Here is a 22,242-nt window from a genome sequence, read left to right as displayed (position 1 = left end):
GAATCTGAATTCTTTTGTTGTTCTGATGTAATTTCTAAAAATTTGCTGGACTTTTATCAAAAGTTGGACATTCCAGCTTTCTCAGGTAAATGTTCTTAGAAACTTTTTCCCTCACTTTGCTAGACACGTCGAGGTACCTGTTTAAAGCTTAATTACCCTCCAGGACTCCACTGTGTGTGGTCCCAAAAGACTGCATTTCTAAACTAGCGGGGCTGTGATTAATCATGTGCTATTATTTTCTCTAAATTTCTAAAAGGCCATTTTTAGAAAATGCAATTTTAAAATCAAAATGCTTCTGTTCCAAAGTGGAGAGATTAGATTAAATATTATAGGAGCAGAAACCTCCACAGAGGAGATAAATGTGAAAGCCTCTCCAAAGAGTTGGACAGCTTAAGATAGCTGGCCAAGATGCCTTATTTTCATTTATCTTTTTCACTGTACAAGCAGTGATAATGGACATATTTCAAACATATACGTCATTGTTTTCATTCACAAAACAGTCTCAAAACATGAAAGGAAAGTGGTCAAACACATGCCCAGGATATGTGAGTGTGGAGCAGATGAAAGGGTGGGAATCCTATCACAGGATGAGGGAATCTGACTGATGGAGTGGCTGAAATAATGAAGGAGAAAGCGCAGAGTGGCTCCAGTGTTGCAGAGCAGGGAAAGACAAAAAGACATAGCAGGGCAGAGTAATGAGGAAAATTGGGGATAATTGAATAGAAGAGCACTTGGGTGCGAAACAAGAAAGCCCATAGAGCAACTGGCAGATACAGTAGATGGTGAAGAGTATGTTCAGAGAGTGGAAGGAGAGCAAAGAAGAAGGATCAATCCAGCAGGGAGACAGGGAGAAAGCTGTGTGTGTGTGGCTGTGTGTGTGTGTGCAGTAGAGACAGAGAGGGAGGGAGCGAGCATCTATACTAGGGCAGTGAGGAGGTGAAAGTGTGTGTTTTGTGTATGTGAATGAAAAAGAGGCTGCACAATACAGCAGCTCAGGCTGGCTCACACCGACTCATGTTTCAAGAATGTTAGGAGAGGAAAGAAAATGAGTTTTACTTCTTTTTCTTCAAATCTATTTTATCTGATGGATCTTTGAAGTTTTTTTTTCCTGGTTCTATTTTACTCTTTATGGTTTATCGAGGAGGTTACTGCAGACGCAACAAGGAGCAACTCAGACGTTTGCAAAAAACTTAAAGGTATTTACTTCATTTTTCTTCTGCATCTTATTATTTTTGGGTTAAATCAGCCTAAAGCTCAGTTTATTTTACAAAATAATGTTAAGAGCTTCATCTAAAGCACTGTTTGTGTAGACTGGAAAAACACTGAGGTACAACAAAAAAGAGGAAAAAATTTTGAGCTGTAAGATGAAAGTAAACACACCTTAAAAGAAGAAGTGGATGCTGCTGAAACTGGTAGCTGAGGGAAGGGGTGGGGTCCTCTGAGGTCTGGGTTGCATGTTTTATGTAGGTGGGAAGGGAGAGCAAAGTGGGACAAGGAAAGAAAGAAAAAAGGACAAAGATCACAAAGATCTCTGAGAAAATTCTGCACTAATTGTATGCATTACTCCAGTGCAGAGCAGCTGATTAGACTCAGAATTATTGTTCTTTATAAGAAAAACATTTGTTAAAGTAAATTATTAAAGTTTGGTAACAACAATAATAAATGAAAAATGTAGAATTAAAAAAAAAGAAAAATAGAAAAAATAAAATACTGCTGTAATTCTAATAGACTCAGCGGCTGAAAAAAGACAGCCTTTTCTGTCAAATCCAACTTTTTGGTCATGATTAAATCCTCTGTGACTCGTTTGCACTCAGTATTCGATATGAAACTTTATTGCAACTGCAAGTGTTTTACAGCAGCTTTCTATAGTTTAAGTGATTTATGTATACAGTAGATATAATGTCCATTGGTAGGAATGAGTTTAAAGACCCACTCCAATGAAATTGGTGTTTCTGATGTTTTTAACATGTTCTTGTAGCATTTTTCTCATGATAAAAGACACAAATAAAGAAAAAATTAGGCTTAAAAATGCATTTCTGAGTATTTATTGATTTAAATCACTGTGAATCAAGAGCAGATGAAAAAATGCAGTTGTAAAAAACCTGTAGGTGTGACACGGATGCTACACTCAGCGGGTCACAAGCTCTCTGCTCTGCTCCATTCTGATGCATCCACTTGTACAAATAGATTCATGTACGTCTTTGTTTTCCTCATCTGAGTGACATCTGGCTCAAAACTGTATGGCTGAATAGCTCCAATACTGCTCGCCATTTTTGTTGCACTGATGATGTTTGCTTGGAGTTGCGAGGGACTGTAAGTTAGCGGGAGAACATGTAAACAAGGGAATTTGGAGAAATGAGAGCAGGCTTATCCCCCCCACAACTCGGAGACAAATTCCTGATGAACAAGCAAAATTCACCACTTTTTTTGATTTTTGGTTTAAAACAGCAGATTTAAAAGACCACTGGGAATGATTATAAAATAGATTAAAAGATGACTGGTGTGGGACTAAAAGAATTTTGGACAGTAAGAAACATAATTAAAATGCTCCTTTCATTCTTAATTGCACATCATTGGCTTTAGTTTCTGCTGAAGTTCAGGAAAGGTGCTAAAACAAAAAGGTGAGACAAACTGAGAGCTCATCATCACAGAGGTTTTACACACCTCTTTCAGCTGCCAAAATCGCTGCTGCTGACAGCCTCTGTGTGTCAGCTGCTGGAAAGGTGATGGGAAAGCGTCTCACACGTACACATCTAAACCCGGCTCAGTCCTGGCCTGGTGGTAAAAGGTTGTTACAGAATGAGCGAAGTATGTGCATAAGCACTGTGTCCCAGTTCTGCACTCTTACATTCCAATGTGGTATAATTGACTGGTCTTCTTAAGAGCCCACACACGCATTTTTATGCACAACAAGCAAGGCTGACTTTAAAAGCATATTGCCCTCCTGGAGAATTGCTCTATGGGGAGTTAATTTGGTAACGAGAGAAAACAAACTGGGCAGTTTAGAGCAGAGTGGGCATAGTAAGATTAATGGCTTCCTTACAATGGAACAAAGAGAGCTGGATGTCGTTATCAATGCCAGAAAGAGAGATTATGTGTAATGTGTGGATGCCAGACGAGAATGAGATTATGAGACAATTGGGTGCAGGATAAAAGAGACGCACAGAACCAGTCAGAAAGCCCAAGGTGTCAGTGCAAATGTGTGTCTTTCTGATTCAGAATTGTTTTTTTTCCTACCACTGTTCTTGCTGCCTGTCATGTCTGATGCTGAATTTTTCTGTCCACTCCTGCTCTGTCCTCTGCATTCTCCACAGGGAGAGAAGGAGTCAATAAAACAGGCTGGTCACAAATGTAGATGTGACAGTGCTATATGGTCCACCAATTCCCCAGGGTTTGGTGTGAAAACAGTGTGGGACACAAAACAGACCTGCTAAGGGCTTATTCCCACTGACAGCTCACTGCTGTGATGGGGAGAAGCGTGCTCTATTAGTTGGAGACTGCCACCATATTTGTAAACAGATATGAAGATGACAGTTTGACTAAGGTTTGAGCAGACCAAAATATATCAGGCAACCAAAAGTAAAAAAGAAAAACATGAAAATTTGATTTCAAATTTATTTCTGAGGAAAGTCTGTCTCAAAAACAACATTCCCTGATCAACAGTCTGACACCACACATAGGAAAATCTGGAGTCACATGAACGTGTTTTGTTTTGTGTTTAGTTAAAGCTTTTTAAGGTCCCTCCTGAAATCCCCTCGACTGCTATTGAAAACAGTCGCAGACATGGGAAACATGCAACTAAGCAAAAATGAAGCCTGTAATTTGTGTCAAGCACAGCAAAATAATGAAATACAGCATGCTCCCCCCAGACAGAAACATATGAAATAAACTTTAGGCATTTAAACTTAATGAAATGATCATCTAGTAGATGTTTTAAACTTGTAAACATCAGTTTTAATGGTCAGGACCCATTTTTCAAATTAAGACGTCCTCTTTTGAACTTTGAATCATTTTTATGAATATATGGGGATTATAGGTGGATTTTATCAGGAGTACTTCCTTTACCTGCGGGACTGTTGCAAATCATACAAGATAAAGCTCAGTGGGAAGAAATCAGATGGTCCCACCTGAACTGGTTGTTCCAGCACAACCTTTTACACATCCTGATCGAAAGGGCTTTCTACAAAAACTCCATGAAACTTCAGTTTGACAGTAAATATCTGAGATAATCCACTATCTGTTTCTTCTTATAGTCTAATATATCCACCTAAACCATCAAACCGCTGGTCAAAAAATGAAATGACAAATGTGTCCTTTGCTTGGTTTTCATCATATTTAAGGGTTTATTACAGGAATAATAGCAGTAGAACACATTAATGTTAAGACTGACTAGTCTTTCCCCATCAGAAGAGCCTCATTCATTCCACGGCTTCAGGATGGGGCCTGACAGGCATTGTTCTGGTCCTCGGTTTGTTGTCTCATGGCATTTATTAGTATCTTATTAACTTTTGTCTCTCAGTGTTACCTTTAAGTAAGTGGACAGAGGAGGTAAGTGGACTTGTCATTTGTGGGTAGCTCATTTATACCTTATGTTAATCATAAAGTCATAAATACACACTCACCTCTGGATCCGTTGTCCGTGGCTTGCTTTCACTGTATTTGGAGATTTTTGTTGTGTACTGGTGTGAAAAGGCTTAAGTACTAAATGTCAGAAATCTTTCACAGGTTTGTGTTTAACAGGAAATTCCCTTGGTGCTGCATTTTTTTGTTGTGGTGATCTATATGGTCAATTGATTTGCAGATTAATCAGACAGTTTGTTTTCTTGTTGCATATTTTTGTCTTCATTTTATGTTGCTAAATTTGATACGCTAGGGTTGTGTCTTACTAAAATATGATAGCCTGTGGATGATATAGACAGAAAATATGCAAATTAGCAAGAATTTCTCCTGGATTTGCACAGATTAGGCAGTGAAACAAGGAAAGCCCTGTGTTTATTGATTAATTATCCTGACTGTACACTAGTGAACATTGTCTAGTTGGTTTGGTCCATTCTTAAAATTGCGAAAGCAAATCAACCAAAGTTAAGATGTAAAATTGGATCAACATTCAATTATTTGCTTGAATCAAGTCAGTCAGACTATCTTGTTCTCAACACAGGTACTAGTTTCTAGCCCTACACAAAGTTGTGTCACTCTTTTTGCGGGTACATGTCCCATGGGATTGCAATTGTTGGCAAAACACTGCAAGCAGCATTGCGGGAAAAGAGGCCTAAAATATTTATTTATTTCTTCTCATAAATTGCTACACCTCTTTTTGTGTTGCTGAAATGTTAAAAAGGTTCACAAAAGTTGTACAAACATCTTTCAGTGAAGTGGTTATGAAGTCATCGCAGGTGTCCAAAACTTATTTTAAACTTGACAGCTATTGGTTAAAGGAGAGATTTGGAACAAGTCTTTTTAGAGTCTCACTTAGAAATATTAATGAAATGTTTATTGATTTTAGCTCATTTTTACATTTAGTTATTCTCTAAAAAAACAACAACTGTATATTTGAAAATCTTGTTACAATTTTGAGTTCATTCAAAGAGCATTGCATACTTTTTTGGCAGCTTTTTAAAATCTTTTTAAATTTCCTGGGACAAAAGTCAATTTCCAAGTTGAGAAAGACCACATGTGTTTAAAAGATTTTGGACAGTTATGGACAGTGAATATTTGCAATCCTTTGACATTTTGGCAAATTAGAATTTAACATATTAAATATGACCTCATATGACTAGATTATGATGAAACCCATAAAGAAAGATAATGATCTTGAAAGTCATTTCCCAGGAAAAACCGACAGGAAAACAGTTTTTTTTACCATTTTAAAAGTATAAAACCAATAAACCTTATCAATATCCTAAAAATACGTGTAAGATAGGTGGAGGAGTTCATCTCCAGTGGCGATTATCTTTGTAAAATGAGTCTCAGTAAATCTAAAATTAAGCTGCACTGCATTCCAACACAATTCTTTCAAGAAAAACGAAATAAATGTCATAAGCACATAAAGAACATGAAGAAGGTTAAAAAAAACTCTGCGTTAGGAGTTTACACTTTAAGAAAGGCTTCTGAGTTAATGAAGGATGTTGATCACGTTTAAAAAAGAAAATAGCAGTGAGAAAAATCACTCCTTTATCTGTGCTACATTGAAGCCTTCCGGCCCACACAGCCAAGTTTAGACATAGCAAGGCCCTCGGTGCACGTTCAACCTGACCCAATTATGTACAGTCTGAAGGGAAAGATAGCCCACTTTGATCAATGCGAGACTGCCAACCAGACCCAAGTTTGAGTCTTTTATTTATTTTTTTCTATATCGGCTTTTTTTGTTTTTTTAACATAGATGCGTGTGAACACTGATTAAAGAGCAGGACACTGTGTGTAGGCACATCCATAAACGTGCCTGAACCCTCAGGCGTGGGACGCCTGATGCAAACTGTGTCCCTTAATAAAAATCCTTGGAGATGAATATTGCAATCAAAAGCAAAAATCACTTCATTTCTAAAGTGAAAACAATCTTAAGTTTTATCTAAAAGGCAGTAATTTTGAATGCATAGTTTTCTCATTTGTGTTTGATTTACATTGTATTTTTGGATTTATTAAAACACCATTGTTAAGCTCAAACAGCTAATATACCGTCTTCAGGCAATTAGATAATTATAACTTACTTAAAGAAACAGTCTGAAAAAAGTGATTCATAAATAATGACTCTGCATGAGCAACCTAAATAAACGCTTGTGCTCTAAGCAATGGGGTCCCACTTATCGTATAGCCTTAAGCTGAGCCTTCCCCCTTAACCCCCTACGTCAGAGCTCCACCCCCCCAGACCGGATGCCTAGTGCTGCGCCATTTACATGAAAACTATCAGCTCCTGTTGTATCAGTGACTCACTGCATCTGTCCCATGATGGAGGAGGCCCCGAGTGTTCTCGATAGTTCCCCATCACTGCCTCAATCAAAAAAGGCTTAAGGTTGGAGCCCCAGTCAAAGAGAGGGATATACAGCACGGCTGCTCCACTTTTGCAGGCCGTAGAAGTGGGACAATCTGTTCCTTGGAAGATCTCCAATTCTACTTCCCCGGGACCGGTACACTGAAAATATATCTATACACATACACTGTCCTACATAGATAGATGGTGTGTGTCCGTGAGAGAAAGAGGAGAATGACAAAAAAGAAACAAAGTGAGCATAAATGAATCAACTCCCCATAAATTCTTCACTTGGTGCAGGACATGAGACATTCAAGCTAAAAGGACAAAAGAAAAAATTGGCAACAAAATTCCAAATAATAATAAAACTTGACGTAAAAAGGGAAATGTAATATTGTATGCAATGTGAAGCCCCTGTAATCCAGAGAGTGTGTTTTTTTAAGCCCAGCATGTTTCAACAATTTTGCATACAAACGCAATTATTAGACACTTACTGCTTTTCCCCAAAAGATAATGTTTCCAGTAGTTTTCTTCTTATCAAGTGCAAACAAGTTGGTCTTATTGTGCAGACAGCTTTTTATATTGGACACAACTCGTTATCTTGTGTGCGCAAGGTGCTGATCTAGTCTGAAAATGATTTATTCTTTTTAAATTAAGCTTTTCAGGAACTTTTTCTGCAAGAAAAAGCCCAATTCTAACTATGTTGTGTCCAATTTTGTTATCAGGAAGATACAAAACTGTTGCACAACGACATAATGAAACCTAGTTGCAGGATGCACTTCTAGAAAATCTTCCCAGGAAAGGAGGGGATGAATCTAAAAGTAAGTTATGGATGACCTTGTCAAGGCCATCCATCCAATTAATTTATTTATTTTTTGCCTGTCCAGATTCTCAAAGAGAATGTATTTTCCCTCATTATACAGATTAATTGGCTCCTGCTATTTCATCTAACTGGCTAAAGACCAACAACCAGATCTATACGAAAAATACACACTGCTCCTGATCAAAATGCAATACTGATTAATCCTCACATAATGTGGAAAAAATGCTTATTAAGTTTGCCAAAAATGTTGTACATTTTCTCCCTTTTTGTATTTTTTCTTTTATTCAACCTTTATTATCCAGGCAAGAAAGATTAAGAACAATATTCTTATTTTGGTCTGTAGGCGAGACGTCTTGAGAAAAGGGAAGAAAAGGGGTTATAGAAAACTGAAAAAATCTGAAATAAAAACGCTGAAAACGCTTTTGAAATTAAAGTGACATGATTCAGTTTCCTCAAAATACAAAAAGAGACACTGCAATTATGATTGTGTGACCATTATGAATAATAATAAAAAAATTTAGGAGGTACCTTAGTTTATTTAATAAATCATTAGAAAGTAACTTTTTAAATAAATGTTTTTAACTGACAGATCAAAACAAGTTCAAGTCAGAAATGCATAGATTTGTCATACCTTTGCTTCATTGTTTTTCTCTTTTTACATGATTCAGGAACTTTATAAAGTATTCAACCTACATAGTGTCGTAATTTTATCCTGACCTTTGCCTCTGGCACCTTTTATACTTCCGGGTCAAAGATAATGCTGCCTACTTTGGGAATAATATAATTCAGAATAAGCTACTCAGAATTTGACAACATTTTTAAATTATTTGGAGCACATTGTTAAATAGCAACTATTCTTAGAATGGCAAAGATTGAATTTGTGGTCAGACGGATGGTAAGACAGCTCCAGGGTGTTAAAAATGTAAGAACATGATTCTAGGATTGACATTCAGACAGCATTGCAAGAAGAGCTGTCATTCCCTGAAGAAGCGTTTCAAGTGCTGCACACAGAACTGCGCTTTCAGGTACCACCATAGTGTAAAGTAAAAGACTCTTTTTGGCCAGAAATGGACTTTCAACTTGTTTCAAGACAAGTATAGCATCAAATACAAACCCGATGGGCTGCAGTTCATATTGCAACCTATAGTGTGGAGTATGTGAAGGATGTGCACTCAGGCTCAGATTGTTAAGTACTGTAAACACCCACCAGACTAGGAAAACAGTTGTGCTTTTGCTTTGGTCAGTACAGACTGCCTGTGGTTATTAGAGTCTCAGTTTTCAAGCAAACTTCAGTGTAAAAGCTTTTTTGAAATATATTTATAGATTTTTCATTGTTCACATAATAATAAAATGAATACAGGTGCAAGGAGGTGTTGTGGTTAACCTTGCCTCACAGTGAGACAGAACCAGTTAAAACCCTGGCTTGGACTTTTCTGTGTGAAGTTTGCAGTTCTTTCCATGTGTGGGTTTTCTCCAAAAACTCCAGCTTCCTCCTACAGTCCTTCACAGGTAAAACACCCACGCCACTGAAAATCATGTTTGTTGTGTTTTTATAAGGATGGAGGGCATATACAAAGAATATTCATCTTAAGATTGTATTTCTGGGTATATCTTAATTTAAATTGTTGTGAATCAGGAGGGGACAAAAAGATGCTGTAGAAAAAGAGCTTATCGGTTGTGTAGAAAATATGCTATGGCCACAAGCTCTCTGCTCCGCTCCATCCTGATGTATCCACTTGCAGACAAATAGATCCATGAATGACTTTGTTTTTCTCGTCTGAGCTGGAATTTAACTCTAAACTGTATGGCTGGATAGCTTTAATATTGCTCGTTACTTTTGTTGCACCGGTAATGTTAGGTTAGGGTTGTGTAAGATAGTGAGAGAGCATGTAAATAGATGGATGATGTTGTAAGATAGTGAGAGAGCATGTAAATAGATGGGTGATGGGAAGTAGGGGCGGGCTTAACCCCACCGACAGTCCCGCCCACAACTCAGAGGTGAATTTCCAATGACCTACAGCTGCTTTGCAGTAACTATGTACCAGAAAAATACACCAATTTTTAATTTTAGCTAAAAACAGCACAATCATGATTTAAAGACCACTGAGAAACCTTATAAAATAGAACAAATATTATTGGAGAGAGACTTTAATTTGGTAAGAAGTGTGTGTTTGTATAGCCCTGCAACAGGTGTCACCCAACGATACATGGGATAGGCTCCAGCAACCCCGACCCCAAAAGTGATTCAGCAGGCCTTGAAAATGAATGTTTGGACCTAAAGAGGATGTGCCATACTTTACAACATGCATACTGTGTCAGATTTGTTGTGCTCCAATGCAGCTGGTAGTGAAAATTCTGGTGGCTTCAATTTAGGGCATTAAAGTTCTGTGAGTTTTAAACAGAAGACAAAATTTGAAGAAAAGAGTGAGAATAGTCAGAAACCTACATTTGGAGGCCAAAAGTTTCACTGAAGTTGCATGAAGGAGTTTTGTAACTTTCATCAACTCTGGACAGAAATGAATTCAAGCGGGAAGTTTCAAGGACAGATACAGTCAATGACAGTTAAAATACAACCGCTTTGTTTGATAGGGGGATATTGATTTTTCCCCACCTGTCTTTTAAGAAAGTAAGAAAGCTTGTAGACAGATGATGTCGAGGACTGACATGGGAGAGTCACAAAGCTGCAGCGAGAGTCAGAGCTGCCATTTCTGCAATGAGCCACCATGGTTCCAGGAATTGTGACTGGAGTTCCCACAGCTCCTTTCTTCTATCATTATTCTACCCCTACATCCCTGCTTCTTTTTGCTGTCACTCTCCTCTCCTGCCACTGCTGCAATCCTCACACCACTCCCCTCTCCCTCAATCTGACTACTCTGCTTTATGCAAACTACAACTCTCTCTGTGTTTTTCTCTAGTGTATTCCCCTTTTGCTTATACATCCCAATTAGTGGGCTCCCGTCTCCCCTCAGCCTGTCCCTCCAGTTCCTTATCTTGGCTTGTAGAGGCTCAATGTTTTTCAATATTTAATGAGATTTTTTCATAAATCGGCCCATTTTATTCCCTTCTGGTGTACTTGAATGAGAGTATTAAAACCTTGCAAGTGTTAACAGTCTGTTCAATGTTGTATTTTAATGAAGGAAGCTTTGAACCCTCTGTTAATTGTGGTAGTCATACCTGCTAAAGTGAGCAGAAGTGCATTCTTCACGTTTCTGCAGAATATGGATTTTATGATAAAGGAACAGGTAAGCTCTTTCACAACCTTCAGTGGGACTGGGAGCAGTGAGTTTATTACAATTAGTGTTAAAGTTTAATAAAATAGGGTTTACAGTGACAATAAAACTTAAGTGACAAAAGACTATCTCTCTGGAATGATTCTTCTTCTTTTGTCCTGTTTACCTGAGTACTTCCATTTTTTAAGTAATTCCTCCCCATAAATGTCTTACAGCCACTACAGCACCTCAATTCAATTCAATGTAAATTTATTTGTATAGCCCAAATTCACAACAACAGTCGTCTCGATGGGCTTCGTATCTGTAACTGAAAAAGTAAAATCAAAAGTATCATGAATACATAGAATTCAATAGGAAAATACTAAATAGAACTAACAAACTGACTAAACTAAACTGGCATCCCTGCCAATTTCAGCCTTTAGTGGTCACTAGAAACACTGATAGCCCTTTTTTTGGACAAGTGTAAACCTAAAAAGCAGGCTTAAATTGTTTTTGCAGTTCACAATGGTGAGTGTGAAAAGGTGCACCAGTGGCAAAACAGATAACTGAGTGATAGAGAACATCAAGCTTGCTGAGAGTACACTTGGGAGCCATTTAGTAGATGATATCAACATAAACGAACATGAGTAGTATGGTCATCTTCACTAGAGAGTATTTGATAGAGTGTGTGAATGAAGCCCTGTTACAATAAAGGAATCCCAGACTGGCTGTTATTTTAGCCTGCAGGTTACTGATGTGAGAAATGAAAGAAAGTGAGGAGTCCAGCAAGAGACGAAGGTATTTGTAGGAGCTGACAAACTCCAGTTCTGAGCCATCAGCGCTGGTGGTCTTGTAGGGACAGGTGGCACTATTCTTCCAGTTGAATAACATGCATTTAGTCGTCTTCGAGTTGAGACACAGATGACGGTTGTGAAAAGATTTCTCGACAGAGGTGAGGCTGAGTTGGAGGGTGGATGCTGTGGAGTGAAGTGAAGGGCCAGATGAGCAAACGTTGGTATCAGCAGAGAGGTGCATCAGTGAAGCCCGGATGGCTTTGATGACATCATTTATGTATATAAAGAACAAGACCCTTTAAGATCTGACATGAAGTTGTGTGCGGTTGTTGAGGTAGCTTGCAAACCATTTGATGCAACTTCTAGACTGACCAATGTTGGAGAGTCTGCAATCAAACGCCTTGGCCAGATCAACAAATGCAGCTTTGCAGACCTGTTTATTGTCCATGGACCTAATGAGGTCATTAGGGACTTTCAAGGTTGCTATGATTCAACTATGCCCAGTCCTGAACATTGATTGCAGATCTGACAGGATGTGGTTAGTCAATGAAGTGGGTCTGCTGTTTGAGAACCAATCTCTCTAAAACCATAGCCAGGCATGACAGGATTGATATAGGCCTGAAGCAGTTGGGGTCAGTGCTGGAACCTCCTTTGAAAGGGGGTAAAATAATGGTCGATTTCCAAATTAGAAGAAAAAACAGTCAGATGAATAGACAAAATAAATACATATGTGATGGGGCAGCAATAATCACACGCGTAGACACTGAGTGGGCCAGACTTGTAATAAATTCCCACAAATAAAATAAAACGGTTGTACCGGTAATTCTATGCATAACCATGCTTTATAAAATGAATTACTTTAATGGGAAAAATAGCAGAAATCTATTATTTTATTTGAGTATTAAAAAGCAATAAGCTTTATTTTGTTGGCAAGTCCTTCTAAATATGGACTTTTTGCGTTTTGATGAGGTTTGTATGTTTCAAAACATGAATCAAAGCTTTAATGTTGCAGCATGTTTTCTAATTCATGAAAGGATTTTGTACTAAATGGAAATGTCTTTGCAAATGAAACAGAAGCCATGTTCAGCTTTTATGCTAGAAGAAAATTAAAAGCAGGCAGTCTTTCCATTGAAATATTGATTGAGCATCTGCTCTTTTCCGATGTTTCCTTTCATTAGCTCTTGTCCAGTTTCTTGATCTCCACATTATTATTTATGTTAATTGCTGGCCACTGTAAGCTGTGCCAGACACCCGTCGATGTCCTCGGTCCCCAATAGAGGTCGATAAGTAAAAAGTCATAGAACTCTTAAAACCCTTTACCATCATCAATGCCATATTTTCAGTTACTAACTAAAATAACTGCATGTTGAAAATCTGTGACTGAATGAGTTTAGTTCTATGGCCTGATTTGAGTTGTGTCTCTGTGGGTGCCATCTGTCCATCTGCATATTTTGACAGCCATGTACATCCGATCCCCGACTCATATGATATTCAGAGCATCAAACTGTCACTGACATATTGGGATATCCCCTGCGTCACTCTCGATCATTAAGGCGGCTTCTGGCTATGAAGCACATCTGCATGATGGCAAAACTCCTGCAGCTTGACCAGAGAAGCAGGACGAACACAACAGTGTCAGCACTCTACATGAATTCTACAGTGAAACAATGAATGAGCCTCAAAGGAAAATGAGACATTTCAACACTGTTGGTCATCACTCAGGTTTTCGTGTCTTTTTTGTTGTCATTGTATACTTATTTGCAAAAAAACAGTAAAATTGAACATTTAAGATGAGGGTTTAATTCACCTAAAAAAAATATTTTCCAAACCCCTGCTTACAAACATTTAACCAAGATATCAGAAAGTGTTGTTCTTTTCAAATCTATAAATGACAAAAGTTTTATTGATAAGACACGTGTGATCTTTTTTCTTTTAAGAAATGGATATGGAAATGGAAAAAGGAATAGAAGTCATTTATTGTCATTATACATGGTAAAATGAGATTCAGGGATAGTTCTCTTTAAAGCGGGCAGACAATACAGAAAAATAAATACAACAAAAAGGAACTAAAAGTGTGCTACAATCAAACAAATGTGGAAGAATCAGAGGAAAGATGAAAAAAATATTTTTTGTCTGGACCCAATGTATATTCCAAGACAGAATTTATAGAATTGGTAAAAATGGCTTATCTAAAAACTGTGGTGCTGCTTGCTAAAATTTACTGTACTGTGCAGCTTCCCCTCTTGTAACAATGAATTGCTTCTATGTCGGATCTCCTCTTTTTGCAATTTCTGCTGGTTTTCTTCTTTTAACCTCTTAAGACAAGGGTGTTCAAACAACTTGTGCTCCTTTTGAGATAAGCAAGATTTATCAATCCTGAGAACAAAAGTTGGAAAATCATTCTGCATTTTAGGAACACCAACATATTTATTTCAGTCTTCCTTTAATACAAACTGGAGAAAATGTTTTTGAATGACACCCATAGCATATGTATTCTAAGAGTATAAACCTAATTGTTCAAAACGTAATCATTTCATATAGGTACTTAAATGTCAAATAACGATTTTCCATCCAATTTGATGTTATTCATAATTGTTTACCTCTGTGTTTTACTATTTGTACTTTATTCTCTTAAAACTTAGAAAACAGAATATTCACTGTGAATCTGTGCCAGGCAACAGTGGTAAAAATGATATTGTTCTGAAACTTTCTTGCCTGCAAATAAAGGTTACAGTAGACAAATTAAATAAAAAAGTTTTTGAATAAATCAAACTACAGCAACTTTGACTGTCAACCATATACACAGAAATGAATATTTAAAAAGTTTCTCCTAAGTGATTAGGGCTTAGATGATTTCTTTTCATTAGTTGACGTTATTGTTGAAACCGAATGTTAGAAAGATAATTGAATCTAAGAGACAAGATGTTAAAAAGTTTGCCATTTGTTGATTGCAATAGCTCAGACATGATTGTAAGAAAGTGAAGACAGGTAGTAAAGCACAGTGTCAAAGCAAATCTTTATTTATAATTTAAAAAATCAAAAAACGGTGCTAAAAAAATGTTGATGTTTTGTCTTTAATATTCTTAGATTTAGGTATTTGCCTTGAGCTACAACTCAAACATAACTCAATTACCACAAAGTAGAAATAATCCTGACCTGACATGACGATTCCTCCTTTGTGTCACCACTTCACTTTCTGCTGCAAAGAACCTGTGATGCAGATTCACACAGTTTATATTTAGCCTGTCTTCCATCAGCCTGCTATTCCCTCATGCATTCCCAGTGGCTAAATGGGAAATGTGGACCAGCTTTGTGCTAATTTCACACATTAACATTGCCATTGGCTAGTTTTGCAATTATTGCACATGTCTTTTCTGTGTTAAGTTCACCCTGTCAGTGAAACTACAGTTGATTGACTAAAGTTTACTCCCCTCTCTACCTGTTTCCCACAGCATGGGTTTTAGGAGGAAGCCAGTCTCAAGGGATAGCCATGTTTTGTCTCCATGACAGCTTTATCACTCAACCCTCTCTGCAGTGACCCCCTGCACAGCAAAGGATGCTGGGAAATAATGAGCACTTTTATCCCAGTCAGGACGACAAAGATGGGGAGGATGAGGAGGAGGAAGAGGAGCAAGGACGAGAAATAAGAAAAAACAAAGTTGAACGCGACCCACAGAATGGAGGACTGGAGGGTCTGTTAGAGAAGGAAATGACCGGAGGACGGCAATCCTGGGAAGGGAAAGGAGGGGAAGGTGTGAAGCCAGCAGCCATTGTGGTTGGTAGACAGAGAGTAGACCGACCAGTGAGGCCAGGTAACCCAGGCAGCCGGGGCACCCCGTACATGCCCAATCAAGCCCCTGTTCATCAGCATGGTGCACACAAGCAGCAGCAGCTTCAGCTCATAGCAGCAAAGAGGCGGGCTCTGATGGAGCGCAGCATGACCACCATGGCACCGTTGGAGGACACCTTCCTGCCCATGATGGTGTTCCGCATCGGAATTCCAGACATCAAGCAAACAGTAGGTGCATAAAAACATCTCTAAAAATACAAAGATACAACAATCATATATATATTAAAAAAAAACTAAATAATTAAAAGTGTCAGCTTTTTTTTCATTGCAAACAGGAAAAAAACCAAATAATACCCACATTTAGCTCATGTAGCAAGCCTAAATGATAATAATGTTCCCACAGCCACAATTTATTTTCTTTGGTGCACAATAATATTAACTAACTCAAAAATTGGCCTCTGATTTTCCAGACAGGCAGCTCTGTACCAAGGAGCCATCATTGGCTAAATAAACCTCTAGACAAGAACACTTGTTCTCTTTTCAAGCAAATTTACACCCGCAATGGGATTTTAGCATGTCAACACACTTTTCTGAATATTTAATGAATAAAGTTATGTTCTGTACAAACAATACTTAAGCATAAATGTGGAATGGAAGTTCTGTAGTTCGTAGAACTGATTGAAAAAGACCTTTTTTGACAGTTCATGAGCCTTTTTTTAGCTAATGAGGTCTAAAGCTGCCTACACACTGCCCTCGGCAACGCAAGCTCAAGTTGCCATTTCCAATGAAAAGTCAATATAAATGCGCGTAAATACTCATTTTGGGCATTCAAAACTCTTGCATGCCCACACAGTCAATTTTGGGCTCTGTGTACCAAACACATGGCCTAAGTAATACATTGTCAGCTGAACCAGGTCAAACTTTGACCAATTGGGGACTGAGAAACTCACCAAACTCCGAGCTTATCTGGTTTATCTGGTGACATGGCGACATCTGTTGATTTTTGCGTTTGCTTTCAAGTAATGATAAACCAAGACCACTCTCCTGAAAAGATAACACATCCGCTATTGCAAGGATGCTAACTTGAACTTAATAATTTCTGTTTCATGCCCAGTTTGTGAGATTTGCATCGCTTCAACATTTCAAGCCTCTTCCAACTGTTGGTGTTGGACTTGCGCTGGTAAACAGTAGCTACAGATAAAGAAGACGCCCCTCCCGGCTTGTCCAGTGTGAACTCCATGGGCTAAAAGCAAATCTTGAACATATGTCAAAAGCTCGGTGTATCTGTAACTTAATAAATAAAATTTCAGAAGCATTTTTCTTTCCAATCTGCAAATTGAAAACTTTAGAAACATGGATTTACTACGGATAATATGGGAAAAGTAACATGCATGATACTGTGATATAACAAGAAAGAATGCGCTGGGTCATGATGTGATCTGTCACTAACAATCTTGATATCTTGAGTAAAAAAACAATTGTCAAATGAACTTTGTTTTTTAAATCTGTCCATTAATACAATTCCCATAGCCCCACCCCTTCACATTTAAAGTAATTGAAAAGCCCCAAATGTCCTCTGTAGACACTAAAAAGAGTTCATTCAGTTTTAGGCAGTGATTCAGAGGTTTAAAAAGTCCTCTACATGAGGAGGTTTAACACATGTAAACACAATATCACAATGCTATCCAGAAAATGGCTTTCTTATTCAGGATAAATATTGCATTTAAATGTATGCAGGTAATCAAAAAATTACATAAAACGTTTGCTGCTACTAAAAGAGTGCTGTTTAGAGTTGGATGAGCAAATTCATTTTTTTATTTTTTTTTAACTTGTTCTGTCCAACATCTGAGCAAACAGATTAGAACTGAAGGCCTTTTGTGTTGAACAGGTTTTACAATCCCAAAAAGAGGTTATATAACTTCGAAAAACCAGAGTGTTAATTTGTATAAACCCCTTTTTGTTTTTTTTTGTTTGTTTTTTTATTAAGCAATTTCAACAACACTATTTAAAGGTACATTGAGGGATTAAGGTCATCAAGGGATACATGCAAAATAGATTACATCATTTCTGATTTGCCTTGGTGCTCGATTTCTTCAGTGGTGGATAAATTAAATGAAATATTTTGAATTTACATCTTTTTGTGCCAGCTCAGGTAATTCTTTTTTTTAGTCAAGAATGTCAGACCCTTACAGTAATTTTCCATAAAAGTCTTCTCATCTCAATGGGTTTTATTATTAAATCAAAGTCAATCAATTTTAAACTCCAGTTATCCATGTGGAAAAATTCCCCCCTCCCCACTACTTCAAACAGGGAACTGACAGGAGGTCTTTCCAAATGAAGAAGTAGTTCAAGCCACGTCTCGGTGGCATTGCACTCAGAGAGATTTAGATCTTACTTGACAAACAGCTTTTTAAAAATAATACATCTCAAAAGTACTTGACTTTTCTGAATTGCCCCAATTTGCATGAGTGTTATGGTATAAACAAAAATTAACTGCAAACCCCCCATCTCTGACACACCTATGTGTTTTAAAATTCTACGTATTTGTCTTTAACTATTAAGAAGTTAACACGCCACTAACAAAATTGTAAGGAGACTTGACAAAAGCACAGCTTTGGGGTTTGGTATGTATCTTTTAGCACATTTAAAAGAATCTGTTTTAATCCTGGTTCAATTAGGTTTTGTTGCTGTATTGCTGTTTGCTTATAGACTCCTTTCTTTTGCTTGTGAAAGCCGTTTGCTGCGCTTCCTTAATTAAAACATTTGAAGTGTTTTGCTGCAGTGTTGACTCCACAACCATTGGAAATGAGTTGCTTTAAGGAACCCAAGGGTACTCCATGTACAATATGGTAGTTATTAAACAAAGAGTGCGCGCAACAACCCACACACAGCCTGAACATTTAACATTTTATCACCCCACAAGTTCAGAAATGAACCCCAAAAGGAAAAGAGCTTCAAAGAGCTTTATCAGAGTTAAAAAAGAAAACGCAGAAAAGATAGATTTATTCAGTAAACAGCGTCAGTCAGATGTTTAATTAGGTCCCATAACTGAAGTTAGCATCATCTCACACTGACACTTTCTGGTGTCAGCAGGTGAGAAATAACATTCCCTCACTTTCAGGTGATGATGCCGCTCCATACCCCAATCTTCATTTCTCCACCTCCAACTCCCTGAACATGCCGACTGCTCTACATGTCAGCTAATCTGCCCTCAATATAACAGTAATGGCTAATTATCTAATAGGTTTTTAATGAGTTTGGGGAGAGCTGAGGAAAGAAGTGACTCTGAGTAGGAAGTTAAGAAGTACACGTCTGAAGTCTTCAACCACAGGCGTCAACAAAGTGCCCCTGAACCGAGAAGGAGGAAAAAAAAGCATTTAAGTGTAAAGCTCAGTGTCACGGAAAAAAAAAAACGGGAAAAAAAACAGTGTTTCTGGTTTATACTCTATAGATTACATCAGTTTTCTCCCTCTGAGGGATCGGCCATTCGATTGCTTTCTTGTTCACACAAAAACGTGCAGCGGAGAACTGCATACACGCAGATTCCCAGAAGAACACACACATTCGCTGCATGCCACTCTGATATGTGTGAACATAAACACAGTCATCCACATCATGTGCTTTACTTCTCTGGGACCAACAAGGCATTGCTACGGCAACGGGGGCCTGATTCTTGTAATAAACTGGTTGCCATGCCAATAATGTTTGGTACACTGTCAAACAGCTCAACCTGTTTGGAGCTTTAGAGAGGGTTGGGCTGGAGGTTTGGGAGTATGCTGAGCTGTGCAGTTTTTGCCTATAGTTTTCAGAAATGGAACAATAGCTTGGATGCATATATCTCATTGAGGACACATCCCTGCTTATAAATCCTCACTACCTGTCAGTTCTACCATCTGGCTGCAAACTTAGTAATATTGAGATAATATTATATATTATAAAAAATAAAAAAAAGTGAAAGTGCAGAGGCAAAATGATCAAGTTAGAAAAAGAAAGCACATCAAAGCAGTTATTCACAGAAACCACTGAATCCTCTGTTGAATCACACACAAAGAGGTGCAAGAGAAGAAAAAGGTTTAAATTTCACACTTTCCATACAGAAAAACACCTATTAAGGTGTTGAATATTTTCACTTTTCTATTTGCAAAAAATCAAATGACTGTCTAGAGAATGTGGGCTCTAAAAATTGATAGCACAGATTAAAAGAATAGCGCAAGTTCTGTGTTTCCCGTGAATGTGGCAGGGGATAAATAATTGAAAAGAAATGCATTAATATTCCCTGAATATCATCTATTCATGCACTCATCATTCATCGACTGACTTCACAACTGCCACGCTGTATTGTCAATCCATTATTATACAAAGCAAATTGGCCCTTCATTGAACTAGACGTGTCACACGTTTACTAGCAAATCTTCACAAAGGATTTTTACTTATGTAGTTAATCTTTCATTTAGATCGTTAAAGGCATCACAGAAGGAGTGAGTTTGTTTCAGTTGCATGCGGGATTCTTCTGTGCATTTACACCTCACAAAGGAAGAACAAACTCCAAGCAACACCTTAAATTGAAAGTTTTACCAGTATCACAAGTAAATCCCAAACTCAAGAAGAATCTTGTGCAATTTACAAATTCAAAAATTTAGTGTTTTAACTGTTAAAATGTCAGAATGACAGTTTAAATGTTTTTCTTACTAAAGATCTAAAAGGAAACTCTTGGTCTGTTTTCTGCTTCTAGTTGGACTCTTTTTCCTGTTTGAATTAGCACTGATTTCTATTTTTCTGTCACAAATCCTAACTGTGTGCTCCAGGAAGTGTGTAGATGAGAGAAATGCAGCCTCTGATCTCCCCCTGCCCTTCCTGTTTGTCGTGTCAGAGGTGTCTCCAGTTTGATCAGGACTGCACGGTGTGGAATGCTAAGCAGCAGATCATCTGCTCCCTCGGTGAATCACTGTGGGACGCTTACAACTACGGCCTCTTCCAACCGGCTGGAGAAGGAGCGGACGCCAAATTCCTGGAGGAGGAACGGCCCCTCAGGGATTATGCACAGTCCTTTGAGAAAGGGGTTCCCTACCTGGAGGTAGGATGCACGGCTGCAGGGTTTTAGTCAAAGATGAGGAGTCTTGGAAAAATAACAGTCAAGTGGATTTCCAGCGGTCTTAAGTTTCCACAAAATGAACTAAGACAGTTTCTTTAAAGATATCCTATGTCCAATTTGTTTTTTTAGGAAGGCCTTGCTGCAATGCTTTTTCCCCAGAGCGTGGTTTGTTCGGATCTCGTTATTAAAAAGATGTTAACTGTGAAAAAATTGTCAGCCTTTGTGAGCAGACACACAAAACATTCTACTGAAGCAGCAGAAAAGCAGATTAGTTTCCCATCCTCAAGTCTGTAAGCAAACACAGGCAATGACGACTTTAGGAAATTGGTCTGATTTAACTCAATTTTGCATGTTATGTAAGCTGCAAAGTGTATTATATTTATTCACTTTTGGATAAGTGGGTTGTGGGAGACGATCAGTTTTTTGGTTATTAGGATTTGATCCAGTAAAGGCACAGTGCCCTCTGGTGGTTTCGTTGCTGAAACTGCGGTGGCGAAAAGAATCAGAGATGTCCCCAATCAGATTTACTTTATTAACATTTTACACTTGAGATTTTACTTCTTTTTTTTTAAAGCTTATCTTCAACTCATAGTGTGGTCCATTCAGAAAATGTCTGAGAGACATGTAGATGAATTTGCAAGATCATAAACATTTTGTAGAAGCATCCATCATCTTTTAAGTAGATTTTGCTTATTTCCTCTTTTTACAATTAAACCATGTTTCTGCTTGTTTCAGGTCTTAGTAGGCTGTTCAGATGTTCCAAGCTGTTTTTTTATGTATTTTCAGAGAGTTTAATAGCCTGATCCAATGAAATGAGTCATTAAAAATAGTCAATTTAAAACAGAACAAAAGCTTTTGAATAATCTCCGAGGAACCTTTCGTTTCTCTGATATTAATGTAAAAGAGGTTCTAAAATATGAAGCTTTTTCACTAGGACTTAGTCAGACAAACTGAAAGCAGAAAAAGTCATATCTTTTTGTGAAATCATATTCCCAGAAAAAGCTATGTTCTGCAGGGCAACTAAAATTGTTCTTCTTTTCTGGAGATCTGTTTTTATAATTGCTTTACAACAGAGATTGTTCTGAGCTGCCAGCTCTTGAGGACAAGAGAAGCTTGTCTTACTGCCTTATGGAACAGTTTCCTTTGAAATGGCAACAGAGAAATTCCTAATGTTCTTGGAGGAAAACAATCTCAACTTTCTTTATCAGGCTGGGTGAAGTTATCTATAAATGTAGGTTTGACTTAAAGTTAAAGACACAACGGGATCAGAATGAGGGAAAAGTTTTGATAACATCGTTGTTATTATCTCCCAAAAGCCTAAACACAAAGTTCTTTCATTTCCTGTACATTCTTTAGACTTGGTGTTGGAATTTTCAGTAAAAACGTGTTTAAAATTTTTAGGATCACAGTGTCTGCCACAAAACTTCTTGATTTTAAGACTAGAATACATTTATTCTGTAAATCCAAATTTAACACTAAAATGGTTGAATACAAGGAAAATAGTTTGTTTAGCCACAGAAAAGTTAATTCTTAGAAACATTAAGAATTAGACCATTAATTCAGTTCCAAA

General features: G+C 37.7%; 1 protein-coding gene across 4 annotated transcripts in view; it reads left to right on the top strand.

The window, feature by feature from the left end:
- Positions 1–799: 799 nt before the first annotated feature.
- The window catches only part of LOC101167744 (SH3 and multiple ankyrin repeat domains protein 1-like), a 47,115-nt gene continuing 25,672 nt past the window's right edge, over positions 800–22,242 (top strand). For 2 of the 4 annotated variants that reach the window (XM_023949485.1, XM_023949482.1), the window contains exons 1-3: positions 802–1,196; positions 15,243–15,808; positions 20,451–20,654. In XM_023949485.1, coding sequence (XP_023805253.1) covers positions 15,347–15,808; positions 20,451–20,654 — 666 coding nt within the window. In that variant the 5' untranslated portion in view covers positions 802–1,196; positions 15,243–15,346. Of the gene's footprint in view, positions 1,197–15,242; positions 15,809–20,450; positions 20,655–22,242 lie in introns of all 4 variants that reach the window. The other 2 variants (XM_023949483.1, XM_023949484.1) reach the window with 2 other exon arrangements.

The sequence above is a fragment of the Oryzias latipes genome, chromosome 19, assembly GCF_002234675.1.
Source record: "Oryzias latipes chromosome 19, ASM223467v1".
In the NCBI taxonomy this organism is placed as follows: domain Eukaryota; kingdom Metazoa; phylum Chordata; class Actinopteri; order Beloniformes; family Adrianichthyidae; genus Oryzias; species Oryzias latipes.
This window is presented reverse-complemented; position numbering and strand designations above follow the sequence as displayed.